General features: G+C 46.5%; 1 protein-coding gene across 3 annotated transcripts; it reads left to right on the top strand.

Annotated features, from left to right (window-relative positions):
- The first annotated feature begins 7,753 nt into the window (after positions 1-7,753).
- Positions 7,754-23,751, top strand: GNA11 (G protein subunit alpha 11). 3 transcript variants are annotated; one of them, XR_010442918.1, is made up of 8 exons: positions 7,754-7,920; positions 11,746-11,930; positions 12,965-13,119; positions 13,742-13,870; positions 15,330-15,459; positions 16,170-16,323; positions 18,898-20,746; positions 20,898-23,751. XR_010442918.1 is itself a non-coding variant. In XM_064734029.1 (7 exons), the coding sequence occupies exons 1-7, from the start codon at positions 7,785-7,787 to the stop codon at positions 19,086-19,088; spliced, it is 1,080 nt and encodes a 359-aa protein (XP_064590099.1). In that variant the 5' UTR covers positions 7,754-7,784; the 3' UTR covers positions 19,089-23,751. The 3 variants fall into 3 exon arrangements, 1 of the variants encoding a protein (XP_064590099.1); XR_010442919.1 differs by having other exon boundaries at positions 18,898-20,788; positions 21,251-23,751; XM_064734029.1 differs by having other exon boundaries at positions 18,898-23,751.
- The last annotated feature ends 298 nt before the right edge of the window (positions 23,752-24,049 follow it).

Here is a 24,049-nt window from a genome sequence, read left to right as displayed (position 1 = left end):
GCGTTGCCCTCGGCTAAGCGTGAGGGAAGGCAAAGGAGAAAGGTAATTCGCCTACAAGTGGCCTCCAGAGAAAGCTCTGATCTCCAAACAATGCGATATTCTGCTCTGGATGCAAACTTTGGTCCTAAACCTGCTGCCTTGAGCAGACCCTGCAGTTCATGTCCTGTGGGATCGATTGCATCCCCCCAGAGAGCAGTGGGGTGGGGAATTCAGCCACAGGCTTTATTTCTGGAAGAATTTTGTTGCCATGGGGCCACTTGCAAAGCCACACTCACAAATGTGCCCGTGCTGGAGTAAGATCAGGTCCTCTGAAGCCATTCGGGCAGGAGCACGGTTGGTACGTGTGAGCACACAGGGAGCTTTCATAAATTTTGGATGTTGTTCCATGTCTATCTTTAAAAATCAGTACATTTTCTGATTAAAAATAAAACCCTGCACGTCATGACTCCAGCAATGTGGGCTGGCCTGTTGTGGTATTTATTTTTAAAAAGAACAATATAGCAGCTGAGTTATTGTGACACCTCCTGCATATTGTGCAGTAGCTTTTTCACTTCAACATCTCCATATTAGTGGAAACTGTGACAGCTTCATGCCAAGGATTATTAATAGTGCAGGCAGGCTTTGTGTCCCTGCAGAATAAGGGTTGGAAAACAGGGCAGACAGTCTTCCCCCAGTGGGGTTGGCATGCTGGTCCCCCTTTTTACATGGAGAGAAACTGAGTCACCCCAGCTTAGGCTCTGCATTTCTGCAGAGAAATGCAATTTATAGTCAGGTCCCCGTTGTCCCCTTCCCCTGGTCCTGGAGCAGCACAGGCACCCTGCCCTACCCTTGCAACAGCTTGCAGTCACTCCCTTCCAAGTGGGAAATGAAATGCTCCTTTATTGGCATTGCTGTTGGCTACAAAATGTTCCATTTTATCTTGTTGGTTTTTTTTTTTTTCCTCCCCTCCTCTCTCCTTACATTCTTCCAGGAAACACTCTAATTTATGGTATAATCTTGGCAAATCCCAATCCAGGGGAACACAAACTCGCTTGTGCCTGGTAAATGACTTTTTAATGGGCTTGTTTCCAGCTGGGCAATGCACCTGCATGTGAAGAAGAGGGGATTTGAGCCTGGCCCAGGCTGAGTCAGGGGCTGGATGTGGTCTGGGCACAGAGGAGGTGGCCCCAAACACAGCCTGGTGAACAGTGGGGGGTTCCCACAGCCCATCACTTGAGAAATGAAGGTTTTTCCAGCACAGGAAAGGGAGTTCTGTGTAGGAGCTCTCCAAGTGAACCAACATTTGTCTGCAAAGCTGTTTGAAGGCAATGTGGGGAAACCCCTCACTCTTTCAACATTTTGGCCAGGAATGAAAATTTGCTGGACTCTTGCTACAACCAGGGCATGCAGGTGGGTTTCCAGAAAGCCCCAGGGGACAGAAAGGGCAGGAACATTTTGCATTTCTAATGGAGCAAGAACTGTCCCAGTCCCTGGCCCCGCTGGAACAATTCATACAGGGATGTCCTAATGAAACCAGAGAAACTTCCTATTAGTTCCTAAAAGGAGCAGTCTAACAAAGCTGCCAAAAATAAATCTGTGTAATGAAGAGCCTTTGTAAATTATTCAGATATTATATCCCACTCCAGCACTGGTTCAAGGAGAGAGGTTGTACAGACATTTTCTGCTCTGAAGCTCTGGACACAAGGTGAAAGCCATGCTGTCGTTATTATGAAAATGTAGGCTCTGAGATCCTGCTTTTACCCTGAGAATACTCTCTCTTTTACCTGGAATTAAAGAGGAAGAAATAAAAAAAGGCACAGCAGCAATTCAGGCACTGAGACAAGGAAGGTTTTTTTCCCTTTCTCCACGTCCTCAGCGTGTCTGTAGAGTGCCATCACCTCAAGCTGACCACACACAGGACCCTGCAGGGTGTGGGGTGGCTCAGCCAGCAACTCCTTTGCTTCTCACTTTGCTTTGAATGCTGTGCCCTCCTTCCAGCAGAAACAGGGCTGAGACCCACCAAACTCATTAAACTTCAGCTGCCCTGGATACCCCACCTGCCAAAAAAACCCCCAATCTCTCCCTGAGCTGCAATCCCCCACTTCTACCCTATATTCAGGCATCTGTGAGGCATTTTATAAGGGCCATTTTGTAGGTTATTAGCCACAGCCAGCCCATGCCACACAGCAGAGCTGGTTCCTGATTTTATTTTTTTGGTTTTGCCCAGCCCTGCCACGTTTGGGATGGGATGGGCAGGCCAGGCACTGGACCTTGGCCCCCTGCCACATCCAGGCCGGATTGTCCCTTATCACCCCTCCTATCACAGGGATTATTGGCTTTTGATATTAAACTTTCTCCAGATAGCATAACACAATCAGCCAGACACCAGGCAAGGGCTGGGCAGGCCTGGCAGTGATTTACACACAACTTGCCTCTGAAACCCCTCTTCCATCTAAAGAGCTGTTTTTCTTCTCTCCCTCACCACTTCCTAACTCTCCTGTTGCTGTTAGGAGCTGTGCAGGTCTCCCTGCTGCAGAAAAAGGCTGGAATGAGCAGTGGGGTTCCCAGGGAGCCAGAAGAGACACAAACATGGCACTGGCAGGGCACAAATGCCACCAGCAGCACTGTCCCTTGTCCCCATCACCCCCCAGCCCCAGCTGCTCCATCCCCTGGCACACCCAGGTGCCCTGATGGGACACAGCAGAATCTCAGTGCCCATATGGGCAGCAGGCAGGGCATTTGTTCTGCTCTGTATGCCCACGGTTCTCTGCTCATTTCCTGCTGAAATTGCCTTGCTGCTTGCTCTGAGAGGCAGAAATGAGCAGCAGCCCAAATTCCTCGCCTACACCGAGAAGAAAAATGAGAAATTGTCCCTGGATGTGCATAAGGTCCCAGCCAGGAATGGCCTGTAGGCAGCAAGGGCATTTCTCCAAGAGCAGCCTTGGTCCAGGCAGGCTTTTTACAGCTGGTAAAACATTCCTACCCTCTTTGATCCCGTTTTATCAGTGACTTGGAATAATTGGGCTCCATTCCTCATGGTGGCTGCCCCCCACCCCTCCCTTCTGCTGTGGCCTGTGTTTTTGCTGCACACTGATTAGGGGTAATTATCATCCTTTTTACCAGCCAAAGTGCAAGGAACAGTTCACACTCCTTGCAGGAAGCAGGAAAGGGATTTTGCAGCTGAGCCGTGATTAGGAAGCACATGGCAGGGATGCCTGAACCTGCTTGCTCCCTGGGTGGTGTCCCTGAGGCATTTGGTGGGAGATAAGCAGCAAATTTGGAGCTGTGAGACAGTCAGGAGGTGCAGGGGAATCCGCTGACCCTTTGGTCGTGAGAAGCTTCCCAGTTTGCAGAAGCAGTGTGTGAATCCCTCTGCATGTGAAACCTAAACTGAGCCTGGAGGGAGCGACCCCAGGGCTGGAATGGGCACAGGAGCAGCTTCCTGAGCACCCCCAAATACCTCCCTGGTATTTGGGAGGAGCCAAATACCAATTTTAGGGTCAAAAGGATCAGCCAGGCTCTCCTCCTGCCCCTGTGCAGGATCAGTGTTCATCTACTGCACTGGAGCTGCAGCAAATGCAGATTTGCAGCGTTTTCTGAGGTTTGCACAGGGAGGACAGATTGCTACACCCTTAACAATCTTTGCAGAAGCAGTGTGTGAATCCCTTTGCATGTGAAACCTAAACTGAGCCTGGAGGGAGCGACCCCAGGGCTGGAATGGGCACAGCAGCAGCTTCCTGAGCAGCCCCAGCTGTGCTGTGGGCATGGGCAGCTCCAGGGCTCTCCTCTCTCTTCTCTGCCTCCCTGGCTGGACGAAGGGAGGAGCCAAACACCAATTTTAGGGTTAAAAGGATCAGCCAGGCTCTCCTGCTGCCCCTGTGCAGGATCAGTGTTCACCTACTGCACTGGAGCTGCAGCAAATGCAATTTGCAGCATTTTCTGAGGTTTGCAGGGAGGACAGATTGCTGCACCCTTAAGAGTCTTTGTGTTCTGTGCGCTCCTCCAGGTAGGGAGAACATTTCTTCCTGACCTCAATTTATGACAAACACTGAAGCATGAGGCTGGATTGATTGCACAAGGAGATTGTGTCTTAGTAACTTGTGTGAATGCTGCAGCAGCTATGCTAATTCATCATTCCTTTATTTATGAAATCTCTGTGCAGGTTGAGTGCAATTAAATGATGTGTTTTGGGATGGTAGGGGATGAAAGGATCACAGAAAATGTAGGTTTGTTATCCTAGTTTACTGTGCACTGAGCCCACCTACAACACCATGACAAACCAGATGTGAAACATAAGGTTTAAAAAAACTAATGCAGCAATTGCTGTCACGGGCTGCATTTGTCAGTGCTGTTTGATCTCAGTGCCTTTCCTCCTCTGTTCAGAGAGCTCCAATCTCGTGGCATCTTCCTGTGACAGGCAATTGAAGAACTTGTAAAATTAATTTTGGGGGAGGATGAAACATTTGCCACGTGCTCTGCAGCTGGGTCCCTGGTCCCCATCAGCCCAGACACATTCCTGCTTTGAATATCACAGGAGAAGGAGGCTCTGCAAGCACTCTGGGCAACCTGTGCTGTGTCAGCAGCACAGAAAAGTTCTTCCTCATGTTCAAGGTGGAACTTGTGCATCAGCTTCTGCTCATTGTCCTGTTGCTCAGCAGCTGAGCAGAAATTGTTCCATCCCCTGGCAGTTCCCTTCAGATATTTATGGGAAAATTGGTAAAATCCTCTCTTGGTCTTCTCCAGGCTGAGCAGTGTGGCAGCAGCTCTTTGGCCACAGAGAGAAATAGATAAATTCCCAGGTATTATTCTGGGAAAGTCTCTGAGAAGATCAGAGAAAAATACAAAAACCAATACTTAAATTGTTGTGCCTGGTATTGTGAACATGTGGAATGGGTTATGGAGATTTGTTTATCAAAGAGTGGTTTCCTAATTAACTAATGGTGATGGTGTTTTAAATTATTCCTCGTGTTCAAGGTAGAACTTGCTGTGCATCAGCTTCTGTTCATTGTCCTATTGCTGAGCAGAAACTGCTCCATCCTCTGGCAGTTCCCTTCAGATATTTATGGGAAAATTGGTAAAATTGGTAAAATCCCCTCTTGGTCTTCTCCAGGCTGAGCACAACCAGCTCCCTCAGCCTGGCAGTGTGGCAGCAGCCACGAGTTTCAAAAAGTTTCTCTCTTTGGCCACAGAGAGAAACAGATAAATTTCCCAGGTATTATTCTGGGAAAGTCTGTGAGCAGATCAGAGAAAAAAAAAGAGAAAAAATTATTAAATTGTTGTGCCTGGTATTGTGAACATGTGGAATGGGTTATGGAGATTTGTTTATCAAAGAGTGGTTTCCTAATTAACTAATGGTGATGGTGTTTTAATTAAAGGACCAATCAAGTACACCTGTATCATAACTGTCTCTAAAAGAACAATGGGTTTTTAAATAAGGATTATTATTGATCAGCCTTCTGTGAATCATGGAGTTTATGCCAATTATCACCTGGGGACATTGCCATGGTATGGCAGGATCTCCTCCCTGACCTGCTGGCAATGCCAACTCAAAACCAGGTAAGAAATGGGGCCAGAATGGAGAAAAGAGATGGGACTGGGATGTGTCTGCATCTCCACGGGCTCTTCCTCTCTATAAACAAATGGTGGAGATTTTTGGGCTCAGCATTAACTGCTGCAAATGTGGGCCATGGGCACAGCTGCTGTGGAAGTGGCCTGGCACATTCAGGATCAGCTTTCTGCAGGAACAGGGACGTGGAGCCCAGGGAATTGCACAGCACGCTGGTGACACAGCTGAGGGAAATCTCAGATCTCCTGGGAAGCCTCTGAGCACCAAAACTTTTCCATTAGGGCAGAAAGGGAGGGAGTGGATGGGCTGATGTTGCTTGCAGTCTGGCAGCTGTCATTCTTAAATCACACTTTGAGCAGGATTTATCAAAGCTCAACATCTGTGGACCCAAACTTCCCATCAGCAGGAGCCAAGCAGGTGCTCCAGAGGCTGGATGCAAATTTTATTTCTTCTTTTCTTTTGGCAAACTGTGGAAATTTCCTCAAGATCTGCTGGCCTTTAGATTTTCATCCTGCTTAAGAGAAGGCAACCAAAACAAACTTCCAACACACAGAGCAGCCCAGCAATCCCATCTTGGGGCTCTTTAGCAGCCCCAGAGTGTCACCTGTGTCACCCTCAGTCTCCTTTAGGACTGTCCAGGAGTTCCAAAGGGCAGCAGGTCACAGGGAGCAGCCACTGTGGTTGGGATCCTGGGTGTCTGCTGAGTAATTTCCAGCTGCCAAAGCAAAATAAACATGAGGCCTTTGCCAGAGGTGTGTGATGAGGGAGGAACAGTTCTCCTGGCTGTTCCCTGGGAGGGAAATAAGAGAATGGAACTAAGGGAGGTCAGTATTGATGCTGTTAAAGGCCAAACTATAAAAAAAAAAAAAAAGTAGAAACTTATTTTAACTGAGGCAAATAACTCATGGGAATAGCACAGGTATAAGGGAGAATTTAAGTGGAAATAGAACCTGCTGTTTGTGAGTATCTTGTGTTCCTGTCTCAGCCAAACTGCCAAGAGGTAAGGACTGGCAAAGCACTGCATGAGCCAGACTGGTAACAAGGAAGGCAGGTGTGGAACAGCTCCGTGGTGCTTTTCTGGACCTTCAAAAAGATTGTTTAGATCTAGACCTCAGGGTAAGAGGTATGCAAGCGGGGGGAGTGTGTGTGTGGGGAGAGTCCAGGTGAAGCTGCTCTGCTTGGGGCATGGTCCCACAGGGCACGGGGGATGCTCTGACAGGTGAGGCTGCCCTGGAGCACAAGAACCAACCAAGGCTGTGCCATGAGGGGATGCATCAGGCTGCTGGCTGGAGGAGCTGCTACAGATCAGCCTGGTAGGAAGCAATGAGGAGACCTGTGATGAAGGCAGCCCTGAGACGCTTGTGGAAAGCTGGAGAGCACGGGAGGGGCACCGAGAGCTCTGCCGGGACACGGCCGGAGCCGGGAGCACAGGGCCGGCCCGTGAGGCCTCAGCCTCTCGCTGCTCGGCCCTGAGGGCTGGGCTGGCGGGGTCTGCGGGCTGAGCCGCGCCCGTCCCCCACAGCTCGGGCCCGGCCCGCTCCGGGCACCGCGGTAGCCCCGGGCCCGCCCTGTGCCGCCATCCCAGCGGCCTCCAAGGCCCCACCCGCCCGGCGCGGCCCAACCGCGGGCCCGTAGCGGGCGAGGGGAGGCGGCGGCTCCGCGCTGGGCCTGGCCGCGCCCGGTCACGGGAGGCTCCGCTCCCATCCCGGCCCGCCCCGCCATGGGCGCCCGGTCCGCCACCTTCCCACAATGCCCGGCGGCCCCGCCCCGCTCCAGGAACGCGCGTCCGTGCGCCCCCCCCCCGCGACCGGCCAACCAAACCCTGCGCTCCCATTGGTCGCGGCGCCGCGTCCCGCCCGTCCGGGCCCGCCCCGCTGCCCGCCGCTCTCTCCCATTGGCCCCGGCCGCTGTCAGTCAGCGCTTGTTTTCGGCGGCAGCGGGTTGGGTTGCGCCGGCTCGTCGGTGTCTCGGCGGAGCCGTGCGGAGGGAGCGGCGGCGCAGCCGGGCGAGAGCGGCGCGGGGGCGGCGGCGGCGGCGCTGGCGCTGGGCCCGGCCGCAGCACTCGGGGCCGGGGCGAGGCCGGGCCGGGCCGGCGCCGCGCAGGGCGGGAGGGTGGGGAGGGAAGGGGGCGCGGGACGCGGGACCGGGCCGGGCCGGGCGCTGCCGGCCGTGCGGAGAACGGTGGTCGGTGCCGGGGGGGGGGGGGGGGGGGCGGGGGCGTCCCGGCCGCGGCGCGACCATGACTCTGGAGTCCATGATGGCCTGTTGCCTGAGCGACGAGGTGAAGGAGTCGAAGCGCATCAACGCCGAGATCGAGAAGCAGCTGCGGAGGGACAAGCGCGACGCTCGCCGCGAGCTGAAGCTGCTGCTGCTGGGTGAGTGAGGGAGCGAGTCCGTGCGGAGCGCGGCGCCGGTCCCGCCTCAGCCGCTGCCGCGGGGCCCGGCCCGGGGCTCGGCAGGTCCGGGTGGCCGGGCCGGGCGGGGAGCGGGTGTGGCGGGGAAGCGGCGGGAGCCATCCCCGCCTCAAGCCCGGCGCTCGGGGCCGCTCCCGAGCCGTGCGGGGCGGCCGCCTCATTGGCTGCCCTTTGTTTGATTTTGTGATGCGTTCGCTGTCAAAATGGGTTTTGACACGAGCAGGAACTAAGCGGCTGGAATTCCTGGTGCTGAGGGCGGGCACGCACGAATTTGTGAATTTGTCTCGGGGAGAGGATTCTCAGCAGTGTGCTGGGAATCCGCTGGTGGATTTGGTGTAATTGTAATTTGGTGCTTGTCAGGATGTGTGGAAAAACGGGCCTGCAGCTCCTAAAGGCAGAGTTTCCCCTGGGGCAAGGGCTGGGCAGGGCGGTGTGGAGGTTCTGGAGGGGACAGACATTCCCCTGTTAGTGGGAATGCACAGTGGGGAGATGCCCGTGGTGTTCGAAGGTGCAGATCACCTGTGCAGCCCTGAGAATCTAGGTCTGAGGCTGGAAACAGGAGTTTCATCTGTGCCGTGCTCAGATGAGTTTCCAGGGATGGGTAATCAGCTGCAAACTGAGGCTTGCAGGCGTGAGTTTGGTGTTCGTGCCTAGGTAGCCCCAAAATTTAAACTGAAGTTTCAGTTTTCGTGCATGCCGTGATTTAGCGTTGCTTGTGTGTCAGATATATCCTGCTTTGTGTCATGAATATTGTATTATCTTGAGATGAAATCTGAAGCAGAGCTGATGGATCTGTTGGCAAGCCATTAAGGTCCAGCTGAGGAAGGAGGCTGACCCTTGTGAAAAAAAAAAAATAAAAATACCTTGCAGAAGTGGGGGGAGACTCTGTGTGCCCAGCCCCTTGGAGGGCTCCAGTACCAACACTGATACCTGGTGATAAATGTCAAATAAACCCCAGGGCTTTCCTTTTCACCCCAAACCCTTCACAATTAATGTATTGCTATTCTTTGTGTGAAAGGTAAAATCGAGGGCTTCACATTTCTGCTCTTTGGGGATGCTGTGGCAGTTTCTGTAAGGCTTCTTGTCCCTCACTCTCATGCTTCCCTAAAAGCAGTCCCACAGAAGCAGCTGTGTCAAAATAGGTTGTCGCTATAGGATGGATCTGGGTTAAGAAGATCCCACTGGATCTAAATATTTCACTTTAGAAAGAATTCAAATTGCTCAAGAATCCTTTCTGCTTTTCTAAAAGATACAGATTCTGCATCAGATTAAATAAAAAAACATATAGAAGGTGGTTATTAATGAATAAGCAACACTTTTGGGTGTAGACAATTTTTGCAGGATGCTTTTCACTGGTCACATCACATTGCCCACCTTCAGCTGGCACAGGTAACCTGTGTTCTCTGTTTTATGCAGTTCTTATATTTACAAATATTAATGATTGGCTTAGTGAGAGGATTTTCCCAAAACCTCCAAAATTTTGTGTGTGTGGAGGGAGTTTCCACCTTGTAGAAACTGTTACGTTTTTCTTGTCACTACATCTGGTGACAGTTTGTTGAAGCCTAAAAAAGAAAATTAAGGTGAAGAATAACAGTGCTAATCAATGATGAACCTGTAAATAAGAAATTCCAGGTGTTGGACATTGCCATCTGGTACAAAGTAGGAATTTGTCTTTTTACTGGGTGGGGAGGATGTTTTGTACAAAAATTATTTGTGATTAAGCGTGGGATATTGTTGACTGAGCAATGTATTTACTGGGGGATCATGAGGAAGTTACTGTAAACACTCTGCTGCTTACATATATTGGAAGAAGAAGTGATGAATTCAGCTTATCTCCTGTCATATTAAAAAAGGATTTTGTGCCCTGAGAGTTGTAAATCTTGCCCACCAGAGCTTGTCACCTGCTGGTGTAGTGCTGTGCCTCAGGGAGAGCAAAAGGCAACTTTAAAAAAAACCCAAAACCAAACCAAAAACCCACCATCAATGAGCAAAACCAACCCCCAAACCAAAAAAGGGCAGTGATGGAGTGACAGGAAGAATCTGTGTTTGAACCTTTAAGTCCTGAGGCAAGCAAAGGTCTGGTGTTGAGGTTTCTTTTATATTTTCATTGTTGAAATGCTTTGAAGCACCACCTTTTTTTTTTTTTCCTCTCAGTTTTGGTCACTGTGGTAAAAGACAAGGAAGTATTTCTCACCACAGTGACAGAAACCACAAAAGATCTGAGTTTCCAGTTTTTCCCCCACTTGGGGTGCACCTTTGTATTCAAGATGGAGATAGTTTGCTGCATATTGATAGTGTCTATAATGTTAATTTCTGGTTGTGCTGAGGTGATTTCTGTCAGTTCTTGCTGTTCATTTCAACATAGTTAGGTGCTTGTTGCTTTTTATCTGAGCATTTTTTATTTGTTTGCCTTTTAACCTACCAAGATAAAATGAGTAACTGAGTATCTACATGGGAGTATTAACTGTGTATTGAGATGAATGAGATCCTGTCTGAATCCATCTCTTCCTTAGTGTGAGGAGGAGCTGGTGGTGCCTGTGGGGAGATCAGTTAAAATGCTCTTGCCAGCATTTTAACTCTAGGTCAAAAGGATTTGTATCACTGACATGATATATTTTGAGTTTTTTGAGTTTTTGGTCTCTGTAGCCAGGTGAGCTGGGCCACTGTGTTAGAGAGGTGTGGGGTTTTTATCAATATCCTCCATAATGATAAGAAATTTTAGAAGATTGAGCAAAAGCACTCCACAGAAATGTAGTGGTGTCCATTCAGGCTGCTGAAATGTGGAGTTGAGCTGATCCCAAGTGAGACCTGGCCTGGCTGTCCCCTCACGGGGCGATGTCACCAGGAGTTGAATTGTGAATTTAGCAATTCTCTCTAACTGCCTGTATACCCTCTGACGGCGTTTTTTCCCTCCTGCTCACCCTGTTAGAAAGTTCCCGCTGTCCTTTGGTATCATCTGGTGGCCTTCACATGCCGAGTGACACTCCTGTGCGGGGCCATAAATGTAGGAGTGGAAAGGACCTGCCCGAGTGACGGTGCAGGAAGCGCTGCCCTGCGCCGCGTCCTGCCCTCCCATCTGCTCCCAGCCCGGCAGTAAAACCTGCAAAAGAAGGAGGAGAAGGAAGCAGTGGCCTTGCAGAGCAGGCTGCAGCCCGTGGGGACCCAGGCACGGCACCGACAGCTGGAGCAGTGGCCTACTCTGCTCTCCCTGCCAGACGCCATTTTTAACTCTCTCCCACCCACAGCAATCCTGCCACAGGGAGCAAAAATTTGGGGCTACAAGGCACATGTGCTGCCTGCCTTCTTCAGAGTTTCTTCAGCTCAGTTCTCTTTTAGAGCTGATTTATTTTTTTCCTGTTGCGTTTGCTTTTCCCCTTCCCGCGTAGAAAACGTTTTGTGCCAAATTAGAACAAAAACAAAATTTGCTGGTTGCTGGGCTTCTCCTGACCATTCACTGCTGGGTTCGTAGCACTTTTCCTGCCTTGAGAGTGTGTCCAGGCCCTTCCTGGCTGTTGTAGCATCTTGCTGGAGTATCTGGGAATAGGTCAGGTGTGACGGGCAAGGGCCCCTTGACGCAGGACGTGTGGGAGTGGCTGTAACGTGAGATTTGGAATAAGTACCAGAGCTACTTTTGAAGGCTGCTGCAAAGGACAAAGGTGTCTTCCTTCCAGGCTGCCTTTTAAGTGACAAAAAGAGGGTTGTGTGCTTGGGTGTAGTGATAAGAGCTTTTATCTGTGGTGGATTTTGCTGCTGGTGGCTCCTAATTCACTTTTTTACATCCTGTAGGCACTGGGGAGAGTGGGAAGAGCACGTTCATTAAGCAAATGCGTATAATTCATGGCTCAGGCTACTCTGAAGAGGACAAAAAAGGCTTCACCAAGCTGGTGTACCAAAACATCTTCACTGCCATGCAGTCTATGATAAGAGCCATGGAAACCCTGAAGATTCTGTATAAATATGAACAGAACAAGGTAAGTTGGTCAGTTTTTGGACAAATCTTTAGTCAGTGAGGATTTTGAGGTTTTGTTTCTTTGTGTCTTTCTGCGTTGCAACCTCAACCTCCCTGAACTCTTTTCTATAAACTTTTTATGGCATTTTCTTGATACCCAACTCCTTTTCCTTGGTTGTGTTAAGGGACAGAAGAACTTTGCATGGTTGGTGCATGATGTGCATAGTGAGTGATGGGAGCAAGGGATTGGGATAGGAAGGGGTAGGAGAGGTGTTATTTTTACTCATTTCAAGGATTCAGAGTTATTAAATGTGTTTCTTTGCATGTGTTCCTTTTCTTATTGCAACTTGAAGCTGGCAAAATCCATGCTGGACCCAAAAGACACAGACCTGTGCTGGTAGTTACCCCTGTTTCTGCAATCCTTCTGTTTTTCTGATAGCTACTGACCAAGGGTGCAAACCTTTCCTGAAGAATTTTGGTCTCAACCACAGAAACATGCTGATTTTGGGACCAGGAATTAATTTTAGACAGATCTGATCTAAATTATTTTCTCTTTTTGAGGGGGAGGACAGTGAGAGTGAGGGCATGCCAGGAAAATAGATTTTTTTTTAGCATATTTTGCTTTTTTTAATGCTTAGTATCCTTAATATTTTGAAGCTGTGTTTTATCTGACCTATCACAGAATGTCTTGGAGCTTTGAATTTTGAATATTTAATTTTGAATAATTGTTTGTAGGGATTAGATGGTGTCCCTTTCCTGTCTGTGGTGAGAATAGGCAGAGTGTGAGAAAGCTTTCCCTGTGCTTTATGTGAGGCATGGTGGAGGGGTTCTGATAAATCAAATCTGCAAGATTTTGCTTGCTGTAACCTGTGCAGAACTTCATTTTTGTTTTTATTTATTGGGGGCATTGGGAAAAGCCCCTAGGTGTGGATAATCACCTCACAAACACCACAAGCTATGGTAGTTACTTTGCTTAGCCATTGTAGGGGTTTTATACCCCCTAGTTTTGGGGTTTTTTTAATTTTTCTCTCTTTTCTTCTTCTTTTCAATCTCCAGGCCAATGCAGTGCTGATCAGAGAAGTGGATGTAGAAAAGGTCATGACATTTGAGCAGCCATATGTAAGTGCAATTAAAACATTGTGGAATGACCCTGGAATACAAGAGTGTTATGACAGGAGAAGAGAATATCAACTTTCTGACTCAGCTAAATAGTAAGTACACAATCACTGGCGTGCTTGTGGTGGGAGTGATGCTCCAACAAATTTATTTATTTATTTATTAAAGTCCAGAGTTTGTTTCCTTATTATTTGCTGCTTTTCCTGGGAGTCTGAGGTGTTCATGCGTCTGCTTCAGGATGTACCTGAGCCCAGAATCTCCACATTATTCCATTTGTATTGATCCTGGCTCTTGGGCAGCAGGAGTGCTGCTCCTTCTCATCAAGTTTGCCATGTGTAACTCAGATTTTATTAATTACAAATCCATTAAGTTTGGCAATGTACAGAGGATGTTTCTACATTTATAAGTAGAAAACCTCAGATGAGACTTGATCCTGAAACATAAAGCATTTAAACTTCCTCTGTTGTAAAGATTGTATTCCCCACTCTTATACAGAGTGGATAAAGTTGTTTTTGGTGAATTACTGTTCCCCAAAAATATTTTCTGTTACTTTCCACACCATATTTAAAATCATTCAGACAACTTCTGCCTTTCTCATTACTCTACAGAAACACTTCATGTAGCAATTTGTACATCTGTATCTTTATATGCTTCAACCTAAGGTAGTTTTTTTTCCTTTTTCCTTTGTTATTTTTTTTTCCACTGTCCTGTTTGCAGCTATCTCAGCGATGTGGATCGTATTGCCACCCCAGGATATCTACCAACTCAGCAAGATGTGCTACGGGTTAGAGTCCCTACAACCGGGATCATAGAGTACCCCTTTGACCTAGAGAACATTATCTTCAGGTACTGAGGTGTCCTCATGTTACAGCTCAGCTGGGAAATGGTTTCAGGAAGGAAAAATTGGGGCTTTTTTCAGTGGATGTGTGGTGGGTGCTGCTCTAATTGGGGTGGTCTGATGTTTTGGAAACTCAGAAAACTCAAAATTCAAAACTCAACATTCAAAACTCAACCTGCTTCACAACCCAGGGAACCATCTTGGTGTCCTTCCTGGGAAAGATTGCACTGCTGAAATTGTGATTTTTGAGGCAGCTCAGCAAGATGTGCCACAGGTTAGAGTCCCTACAATCAGGATTATAGAATATCCCTTTGGCCTAGAGAACATTATCTTCAGGTACTGAGGTGTCCTCATGTTACAGCTCAGCTGGGACATGGTTTCAGGAAGGATAAATTGGGGCTTTTTTCAGTGGATGTGTGATGCTCTAATTGGGGTGGTCTGATGTTTTGACTGTCAGAAAACTCAAAATTCACAACTCAAAATTCACAACTCAACTTGCTTTTGAAGCCATCTTGGTGTCCTTCTTGGGAAAGATTGCACTGCTGAAATTGGGATTTGTGAGGCAGCTGAGGGATGTGTTGAAGGCTGAAGCCACCAAGGGCTGACACTTTTTGTGCAGAAATTCTTCTTTGTACACAGCACCTGCCTTGAGAGCTGGTTTTCTGTGCCCACCTTGTGTTCTCAGGGTGGCACCAAAACTTGCTGCTGCAGCAACAGAGGGTTTTTGCAAGCTTAAGCCAGAAATTAAGCCTGGCATGACCAGGCTGAACCCAGCAATATTCCTGTGTTTCTCTCTGCCCTTCCCCACCACACTGTGGCATTGCCAGAGAGGAATAAAAGAACCTGCATCCCCTCTTTTAAACCATTTGGTTACAGAAATGCAGAATTCTCCTCTCCCTGTTCTGTTTGCTGAGTAGAAAAACAGCAAAAAACCAAAACTGTGAGTAGGTGTAGGATTTTCTCAAAGGTGAACCACGTGTGGCACTTCAGGTGAGTGCCAGAATAACTTTAGTGTACAGGTAGAACTTGAAATTGAGAGGCTGGAATGCTTGACAGTTAAACAGCACATTCCAATGAAAGTGTAACAACTAAAGAAAGATTTGGGTGGGGGAGAAGCTTTGAGGCAAGCAGGTGCTTTAATTAAAAATAAAAATAGTTTGCTCACGTGACAGAGCACAGTTTTGAAGGACTTGTCTTTTCAGACTCAGGGCTGCTGCTGAGCAAACCAGAGCAGAATGCAACAAAAATGCTGAAAGGTGAATTTGGCATCACTCACCTGTGGCCATTCTTGCAGTTTGCTGTATTTTGTAAATTTGATGGTTTTTTAACAGAGAGATGCTGTCACACCCCTGTGCCAGGTTAACAGGAATGGTAAAAAACCAAATTATTTCTCATTGTTTGCTGCTCCTTTGCATTCAGAGAACTGCAGCTACCTCTGTGATATTCTTATTTACTTCTCTTCCTTAGAATGGTGGATGTTGGAGGTCAGAGATCAGAACGAAGGAAGTGGATCCATTGCTTTGAAAATGTGACTTCCATCATGTTTTTAGTAGCACTTAGTGAATATGACCAAGTTCTGGTGGAATCTGATAATGAGGTGAGCCAAAGAGTGGGAACCCTGCAGGAGGGAGGAAGAAAGGGAAAGAGGGAGGAATTTTTATATTTCCTTGAAGGCTGGTACCCAGCTGCTTGGTGCCAAGTTGGATTAGCTGCTCTTATTGGTTTTGGCCTTCAGTTCTTGTTGCAAAAGGAACATGAGCCTCCACAGGTCATGATGTCCCTGAGGATGGAAGAGGCAGAGGGCATTCAAATCATCTGGACTTGTCAAGTGAAAAATGAAATTATCTGCAGTTTCCAAGTCCCTTGTGCTCCCACATCACCCCTTCCCCTCCTGCACTGAGTTATTCAGGCTTTGCTGTCCTGGGAGGTGCTGGCTGCACTCTTTGAAGGTGTAAATCTGAATTTTAGCACTTGCTAATAGATCAAAAACATGCTATTAGATAAAAATAGTTGCTCTTTTTCTAGTAGACAAAATATGCTCACAAGGTACCATTGGACAGTGCTCTCACATGACTGTTAAAGCATAAAATGACTTTTTAAGTCTTTTGATGTGGAAGGCTTGGCAAATAAATGAACCTTGAGTCCCTCAGATTTTGCATTTCCTTTCCATTTACTGATCCAGCTTGAACCAGAATCTACCTGGGACCAAAATATTTTGTGTATAATGTTTGAGATGCTGAATTCCTACGGCAAAAAGGGATTTTAGTGCTCCTCTGTGCAAACAGGGTTTTGTTTTTCTGCTTTCAGAACCGGATGGAAGAGAGCAAAGCTCTCTTTCGAACCATTATAACTTATCCATGGTTCCAAAACTCTTCTGTTATCCTCTTTCTCAACAAGAAAGATTTGTTGGAAGACAAGATCCTGTATTCCCACCTTGTTGACTATTTCCCAGAGTTTGATGGTGAGTGGATTTTAAGAGGGAACACTTGGTGGGGTGGAGGTGATTTGGTTAAAATTTATTTATTTTTTAAAGAACACTCAGATCTAGAAGTGGAAAAAGCATGAATTGGAGAAAGAGTGACTACAGCAATAAGAAAACATCACAAAAATATCTTAATTGTGCATAGAGAAGTGGAATCTGATAAGATGATCAAATAATGAGGTTCTCCTAAATGAAGAATTATCCCCTCCAATATGCACAATGGAAGTCTAACTTGTACATAAAACCAGTTTCATACCCATGACAATTTCCTGATATTCTGGATCTTTTAACCCTCTAGTTAAGAGGTGATTTCAGTCTTTGTTTTGAGAAACCAACTGGTCAAGTTGTTTAAATGATGGTGCTAAAAAAAAAAATCTTCCTGCAGTTTGAAATTCTTATTAGCAGAAATCCATCTGCTGTTGTGGGGAAATAATATCTATGTGAAACAGAGAATTTCCCATCTGAAACAAAACTCCTTAGCCAAAATATTATTTCAGGCTCTTCAGCTGAGTGCATTTAAAGCTGGCTGGTAACACATCTGTACAGGGCTGAAAATAAAATCAAAGTGGTGGAGGATAAATCAGGCATTACTCTTCTTGCCATGCTCTAATTCTGCAATTATTTGCTTAAAAAATATGAGGTAAAGGGAGAATTACCATCTTGCAAACAGCTTTTGTTATTTAGAGGACCAGTGGAATTGTATTGGTGTGTCCTCCCACATCTGGAGTTCCTGCTTGGAGCTCAGGTTTTTCCAGCAGGCTGGGAATGGGTGAGGAGCTGCTTCCCAAACAGGGGATGGAGTTTGTTGGGTTCCAAACTTCAGATGGAGCTTTAACAGCTGGAGACACATCCCAGCTTCCAGGGCTGTCCTGTGCTTCCATTTTATCCTGCAAGCAGCTCCTTCAGGGATGCAGCATGGCCTGGGAGTGGGAGGTTGCCCATCAGATTTCCTCTCAAGGGATGGCATTTGCCATGCAACAACAGCAGTGAAAGAAATTGTAGTAGGTGATTATTTTCTGGGGACTTGTCAGCAATGTGAATTAAAAACTGGCCAAAATCCTCATTTTTAGCTCCTGTGAGGCGACCAGCTGGATCAGACTGATTTGTATTTTGACTGGCAATAACCCTTGTTGCCAAAATTCACACTTGTGTCTTTCAGCCTGTGAGATCCACCTGTATAATAGGAAGAAATGTGCACCCCATTTCCATGGGAGAGCATTTAGGGGTGTCACTGTTTCCCAGTGGATGCTCCCACCCTGGGCCTGAATTCCAAAGCAGGGTCTGAACTGACCCATCAAAACTGCAAAGTGCCCAGGAATTTGTTTAAACACCTGAAAACCATAAGGCACTTCATCTCTTGGAGCTTTGATGCCATAAATAATCTTAATTTTGTCTTTAAAGCTCTGTAACCCATAAGACAAAAGTGCTGCTGGATCTGGGGGATGCATGGGAATGGAACCATTCATTGGTTTCACTGTATATTAGGAAGAAATGTAAACTCCATTTCCATGGGAGAGCATTTAGGGGTGTCACTGTTTCCCAGTGGATGCTCCCACCCTGGGTCTGAACTGACCCATCAAAACTGCAGAGTGCCCAGAAAACCATAAGATACTTCACTATGGGAGCTTTAATCCCATAAATAATCTTAATTTTGTCTTTAAAGCTCTGTAACCCATAGGACAAAAGTGCTGCTGGATCATGGGAGTGAAACCATTCACTGGTTTCACTGTATATTAGGAAGAAATGTATGTTGGGAAGAAATGTAAACTCCATTTCCATGGGAGGGCATTTAGGGGTGTCACTGTTTCCCAGTGGATGCTCCCACCCTGGGTCTGAACTGACCCATCAAAACTGCAGAGTGCCCAGAAAACCATAAGACACTTCACTATGGGAGCTTTGATCCCATAAATAATCTTAATTTCGTCTTTAAAGCTGTGTAACCCTTAGGAAAAAAGTGCTGCTGAAACCATTCACTGGTTTCACTCTGTATTAGGAAGAAATGTGCACCCCTTTTCCATGGGAGGGCATTTAGGGGTGTCACTGTTTCCCAGTGGATGCTCCCACCCAGGGTCTGAACTGACCCATCAAAACTGCAGAGTGCCCAGAAAACCATAGGATACTTCATCTCCTGGAGCTTTAATCCCATAAATAATCTTAATTTCATCTTTAAAGCTCTGTAGCCCATAGGACAAAAGTGCTGCTGGATCATGGGAGTGAAACCATTCACTGGTTTCACTGTATATTAGGAAGAAATGTACATTAGGAAGAAATGTACACCCCATTTCCATGGGAGAGCATTTAGGGGTGTCTGTCCAGCACCTGCCACTGTTCCCCAGTGGATGCTCCCAGCCAGGCTCTGAACTGACCCATCAAAACTGCAAAATGCCCAGGAATTTGTTTAAACACCTGAAAACCATAAAGCACTTCATCTCCTGGAGCTTTGATCCCATAAATAATCTTAATTTTGTCTTTAAAGCTCTGTAAACCATAGGACAAAAGTGCTGCTGGATGTGAGGGAGTGCAAGCATTCACTGGTGTCTCTGTTTGCTGCAGGCCCACAGAGGGATGCCCAGGCAGCCCGTGAGTTCATCCTCAAGATGTTTGTGGATTTAAATCCCGACAGTGATAAAATCATCTATTCCCATTTCACATGTGCCACAGACACAGAAAACATCCGTTTCGTCTTTGCAGCTGTCAAGGACACCATCCTACAGCTCAACCTGAAGGAATATAACCTGGTTTGACCTGCTCTGCTCTTGCCCCTTGAGAGGCTTCTTTGTGAAGAAAAGACAAAAAAAAAAAAAAAAAAAGAAAAAAAAAAAAAGAAATTTTAAATATGACAGGATAAAAAAAAAAGTTTTAATTTTTGATGATGTAATGATTGCAAATTGTCTGATCTGTGGAGTGGCAAGTGCTCGGTGTTACCCTGGAGTCTCATGTCTCTGTCCACAGAGTAGTTGATTTCATATTTTTAACAAATTGCTTTTATGTCACAGTTAACGGGGATATGCCTCATTTCTTCAGCACCTTGCTTACTTCTTAATTTTTGCCAAGCAGCTAAGGCAGCCTCATCTTGATCTTTCTTTTGTTGCTAAGCCACTTTTATTTTTTTTTGTTTTAATTTTATTTTTTTCCCCCTTTCATTCCCGTGGTATATGTAGAGAAAAACAAAAAATCCCCAACACTTTCCAGCTGAGATTGTGAATTCACTGGACTGTGGGAGTGCAGAATGCTACTGGTCCCTTTGCCTTGTGCTCTAGGGTGCCTCTGGTGTAATTAATTTGCTAATCCTGCTTCTTTCCCTTCCTATTTTCCCTTTCCTTCCCCAGGACACGCTCCATGGTTCACTGTGATGAAATGTTGGGGAGGAGCAATTGCTCTCCAACTATTGTGCAAAAAAAAAAAAAGAAAAAGGCAAAACAAACAAACAAAAAAAAAGCCATCACTTTTCCATTCTTTATATGTTCTGAGTAATTTTTTGTTATCAATTATAAAAGGTATGGAGACTGTGATTTTTTTCTTTTTTTTTAAATTATTGATGTTCTATACATAGTTTGCTATGTGTTGCTGTATTTTGTTCATGGACTACAATTGATGGAAGCTCTTGGAGCAATAGCTGCTGAGCCTGGGGAAGTGCCTGACTGTAATTGTTCTTTTTTATTTCATTTTTATTTCACTTTTATTCCTTTTTTTATTTTTTTTTCCCCACACAAACACATCCCACCCACACCACAAGCACGTGGCCACGTGTGCACAAGGCTCAGTCTGCAGAGAGGAACTGTTTTTGTTGGGAAGAGTTTTTTGACATCAATGAGCAACTTCTCTATGCAGCAGTTACCCAAAGCACACTGAGTGATTGTGGCATTCCAACATCAGACTTTGCCTGCATTGAAAACCTTAATCTTGTGCCATCCTCTAGGTCTTTTCTTGCTGCCTAATAGCAATCAAGCCTTGTTTTAATTGCATTTTGTGCCAGTGTGTGAATGAGTTTGTAGGAATTCCTCAGCTTTGCAGAGTCTGAGAGGACCAGAGCTGGAGGGTGAGAGGCTCTGCCAGGATTGTTCCTTTTGGAGCTTGAGGATGGCTCTTGGGGAGGGAGTTCTGTCCCTCCTGTTGATGCATTCCCCTCTTTGGAGGATTTGCACCCATCCTTGCTGCAGGGTGGTAGCAGTGGTTAATGAATTAATTAATTAATTGTTAGCAGGGGCTGCTGCAGAATGCAGAGAGCCCTGCCCTGGCTGCACTTGGTGCAGCAGGAGAGGAGGACAGAGGCAGCAGCACCAGCTGGAAAGCAGAACAGATGAAATTGTGGATTCTCAGTGCCACTGAATCTCCACAGAGCAGGAGATGAAGCCTTTGCACATAGGAGAGTTTGATTTTTCAGGAGCTGAGGCAAATCAAGGTGCTGAAAGGAGAGGAGAGAGGCAGCAGCACCAGTTTGAAGGCAGAGTGGGTGAAATTGTGGATTCTGAATCTCCACTGAGCAGGAGAGGAAGCCTTTGCACACAGGAGAGCTTTAAAGCTGTATTTTGCAGGAGCTGAGGCAAATCAAGGTGCTGAGGGAGAGGAGAGAGGCAGCAGCACCAGCTGGAAAGCAGAAGAGATGAAATTGTGGATTCTCAGTGCCACTGAATCTCCACAGAGCAGGAGGAGAAGTCTTTGCACATAGAAGAGCTTTAAAGCTTTATTTTGCAGGAGCTGAGGCAAATCATGGTGCTGAGGGAGAGGAGAGAGGCAGCAGCACCATGTGAAGGCAGAACAGATGAAATTGTGGATTCTCAATGCCACCTGAATCTCCACTGAGCAGGAGAGGAAGCCTTTGCACATAGGAGAGTTTGATTTTGCAGGAGCTGAGGCAAATCAAGGTGCTGAGGGAGAGGACAGAGGCAGCAGCACCAGTTTGAAGGCAGAGTGGGTGAAATTGTGGATTCTGAATCTCCACAGAGCAGGAGGAGAGTTTGGTTTTGCAGGAGCTGAGGCAAATGAAGGTGCTGCTGCCAGAAGTGCATTGGCAAGGCAGGGAGAGAGAGGGAAGCAGGAGGTGAGACCCACTGGGTGTGTGTCAGTCACTGATGCTCCTGTTTCAATTCCAACAAGAAGAATTGGGTCCAAATTCTCTGGATCAACCAGATTTGCCCCCTCGAAGGCTGCCAGTAGAAAAAAAAAAGCCAAAAGGAGCTGCACTGTTGGAGGGGGCTGTTGATATTTTGTCTCTTTTGTAGACAGAGCACTACATCAGTGTTTTGCACAACGTTGTAAGAGTAAATCTAACTGTCTGAGATGCTTAAGATGCTTTGATCTAGAACACTAAATCATGGAGGGACATGATTTTGAATCATTCTGTTGCTAGTTCCCTCATTTTCCAGAAGCCTCTGTGTGCTCAGAGTGCTGCAGAGCAAAGCCAGCTCTGCTCCAGGTGATTCCAGAGCTCGAGGTGGAACAGTAGCCATGGGACCAACAGCTGAAGAGCCAGTCTGAGGGAAACATAGCATCTCTTTAGACTAGCCATGCTCTGGACTGCATTTAACCCTTGGGAGGAATGAGGAGGGATTCCCATGTGTCAGACAGCTTTGCATCAATTTTACTGCTTTTTTATTTTTTTGGTTTGCTTTTTTTTTTTGTTTTCATCTTTATGCCAAAATGATCCAGTTTGTAGAAATTGTCTTATAAAGAGGAATTTATAATCATCTTCATGTATTCTAAGTGCTGTTCCTCTGAAGCAGACAGCAGCACCAACCTCTTCTGCTTCTGTGATCCTTTTGTAAATGGTTCACACTACAGCTGTTGCCAGCAGTGAGCCTGGCACTGAGATACACAGGTTCTTGGAAAATAACTTCCCAGAAGTTTCTCTTTTCCAAGGTGAATGATGGTGGTACTTCCACTTGAATCAGAAACTTTTTTTTTTTTTTTTTTTTTTTTTGTCTTGTTTTGTACCTTCCCCTTTCTTTAAGAGCTGCTGCCCTGGCACAGGAGGAGGGATCTTGGCATCTGTCTCTTGCAGAGTGACTCTGCATGGTGGGGAGCTGTGGGCACGAGGCTTTGGGAAATGCTGCACCTTGTGGGGCACCTGCTTGGGTTGGCCTGAGGGTTGGCTCAGGGAGGGGAGGGAAGGGCTGAGCTTTGCTCAGTGGCTCTTGTTGAGTTGTGAAACTCCTCCTGGACTGGGTCAGAGCTGTACCTGTCACCTGGAGCTGTGTGTGGCTGTACCATGGGTGAGAAGATTGCAGCGTTATCAGCACGTGCTTTCCTTAGTGAGCAGCTGCTCGTGTGCCTCCAGCTTGGCCAGTGCAGTGTTCCTGCACAACTGGCTCCTGTCTCTGTTGGCTGGCAAATGCAAAAGTGCCAAACCTTCAAACCAAATTTGCCTGTATCAACCTTTCTGAAAGTGAGGCCTGTCAGAGTTCTCTGCAGGCTGAGAGTGACTTTCAGAAGAAAGGTAAAAATTGGGTTGTTGTAGGGAATCCAGAGCCTGAGGAGTTGGCTCTCCTTGCTAACCTCTGCTCCTTGTGCACTTTTAACCTTTGTTCTGTCGAAGAAACCAACAGACTTGGAACTAGTTTGAAACTTGAAGCCAGTGAGCAGAGGAGCATCCCTTTTCCTTCACCATCCCATGTGGATTTGGCTACCTGGTGAGCAAAAGCCCCTTCCAGCTGCAGCGTGTCAGCTCCTGCCCTTCCTCCCTCCCTTCTCCTCCACTTGGATTCTTTGGTCTCTTGTTGTTGCTTCCTAGCAATGTTGGCCTTGCGTTCAACTATGGTTTTTCTTCATGTGTTTTATTGGTTTAAAAAAAAAAAAAAAGACAAAAATACTTAAAAAAACAAACAAACATTTAAAAAAGACAAAAAAAAAAAAAAGTACTTCCAGAGTGTGCTGACCATTGTATTGTCCTGTACAGAGCCCAGGTCGTTAGAGTCCAGCAGAGATAAAGTGTGTTATGCAGCACCCAGTTTTTTAAGAGTATGGTTTGTGCCAATGCCCCTTCTTTTAGTAGTGCCAGAGACTCTTTACAAGTGCCAATGTGGTGGAAATTATTTGGTTATACTTGTATATTATAGGATCCTGATTTAAGACAATTTAAACATTATCCTATTTAAAAAGAATACTATATAAAATGCTGTTTTTAAACCTTGTCATTTGCAATGCATGTATTGTTGTGCGTGTTGGGGGGCGGGGAGGGAAGAGGGTAGGGGAAAGGAGTTTCTGAATAAGATGCCCAGTGTCAGGATCTATTCAGACTCCAAACTGTCTCATTCCAGTCCAGGAGTGGGATTGTTTCTTGGAATGATCCCACTCTGACTGCTGGGCAACTCACGCTTATTACAGAAATATCTGATGGAAATTGATTTTCATATCTTTCTCCTGAAATAAACTCTCTGTTTGAAATTGGAATAAATTTTGTTCCTAAAAGCCGTGTGGTGGTTGTGTGTGTGTTTCTTCTCTCCTCTTCCTCCCTGGTACCCTGTGGGATCTGCAGCTCTGTCTCCTGTCAGAAAATCAGCATTCTGAGACATAGAAACAAAGCATGTTTTGGTAAATAAAAGATATAATAGGCCATAATTACATATCATGCATTTTACCATTAACTCTGAAATGTGAGCAGGGTCTGCCTGGGGGTTTAAGGTGCAGGGATGCAATGGTGGCACCTTGATTTGAAGTTTTCCAGGATTTTTGGAGCAGGATTGCTGAGGGTTGGTGTTTGCTGCTG

The sequence above is a fragment of the Zonotrichia leucophrys genome, chromosome 28, assembly GCF_028769735.1.
Source record: "Zonotrichia leucophrys gambelii isolate GWCS_2022_RI chromosome 28, RI_Zleu_2.0, whole genome shotgun sequence".
NCBI classification, from domain to species: Eukaryota; Metazoa; Chordata; class Aves; order Passeriformes; family Passerellidae; genus Zonotrichia; species Zonotrichia leucophrys.
Note: the sequence above shows the minus strand (reverse complement) of the source record. Positions and strands in the feature narration are given on the sequence as shown.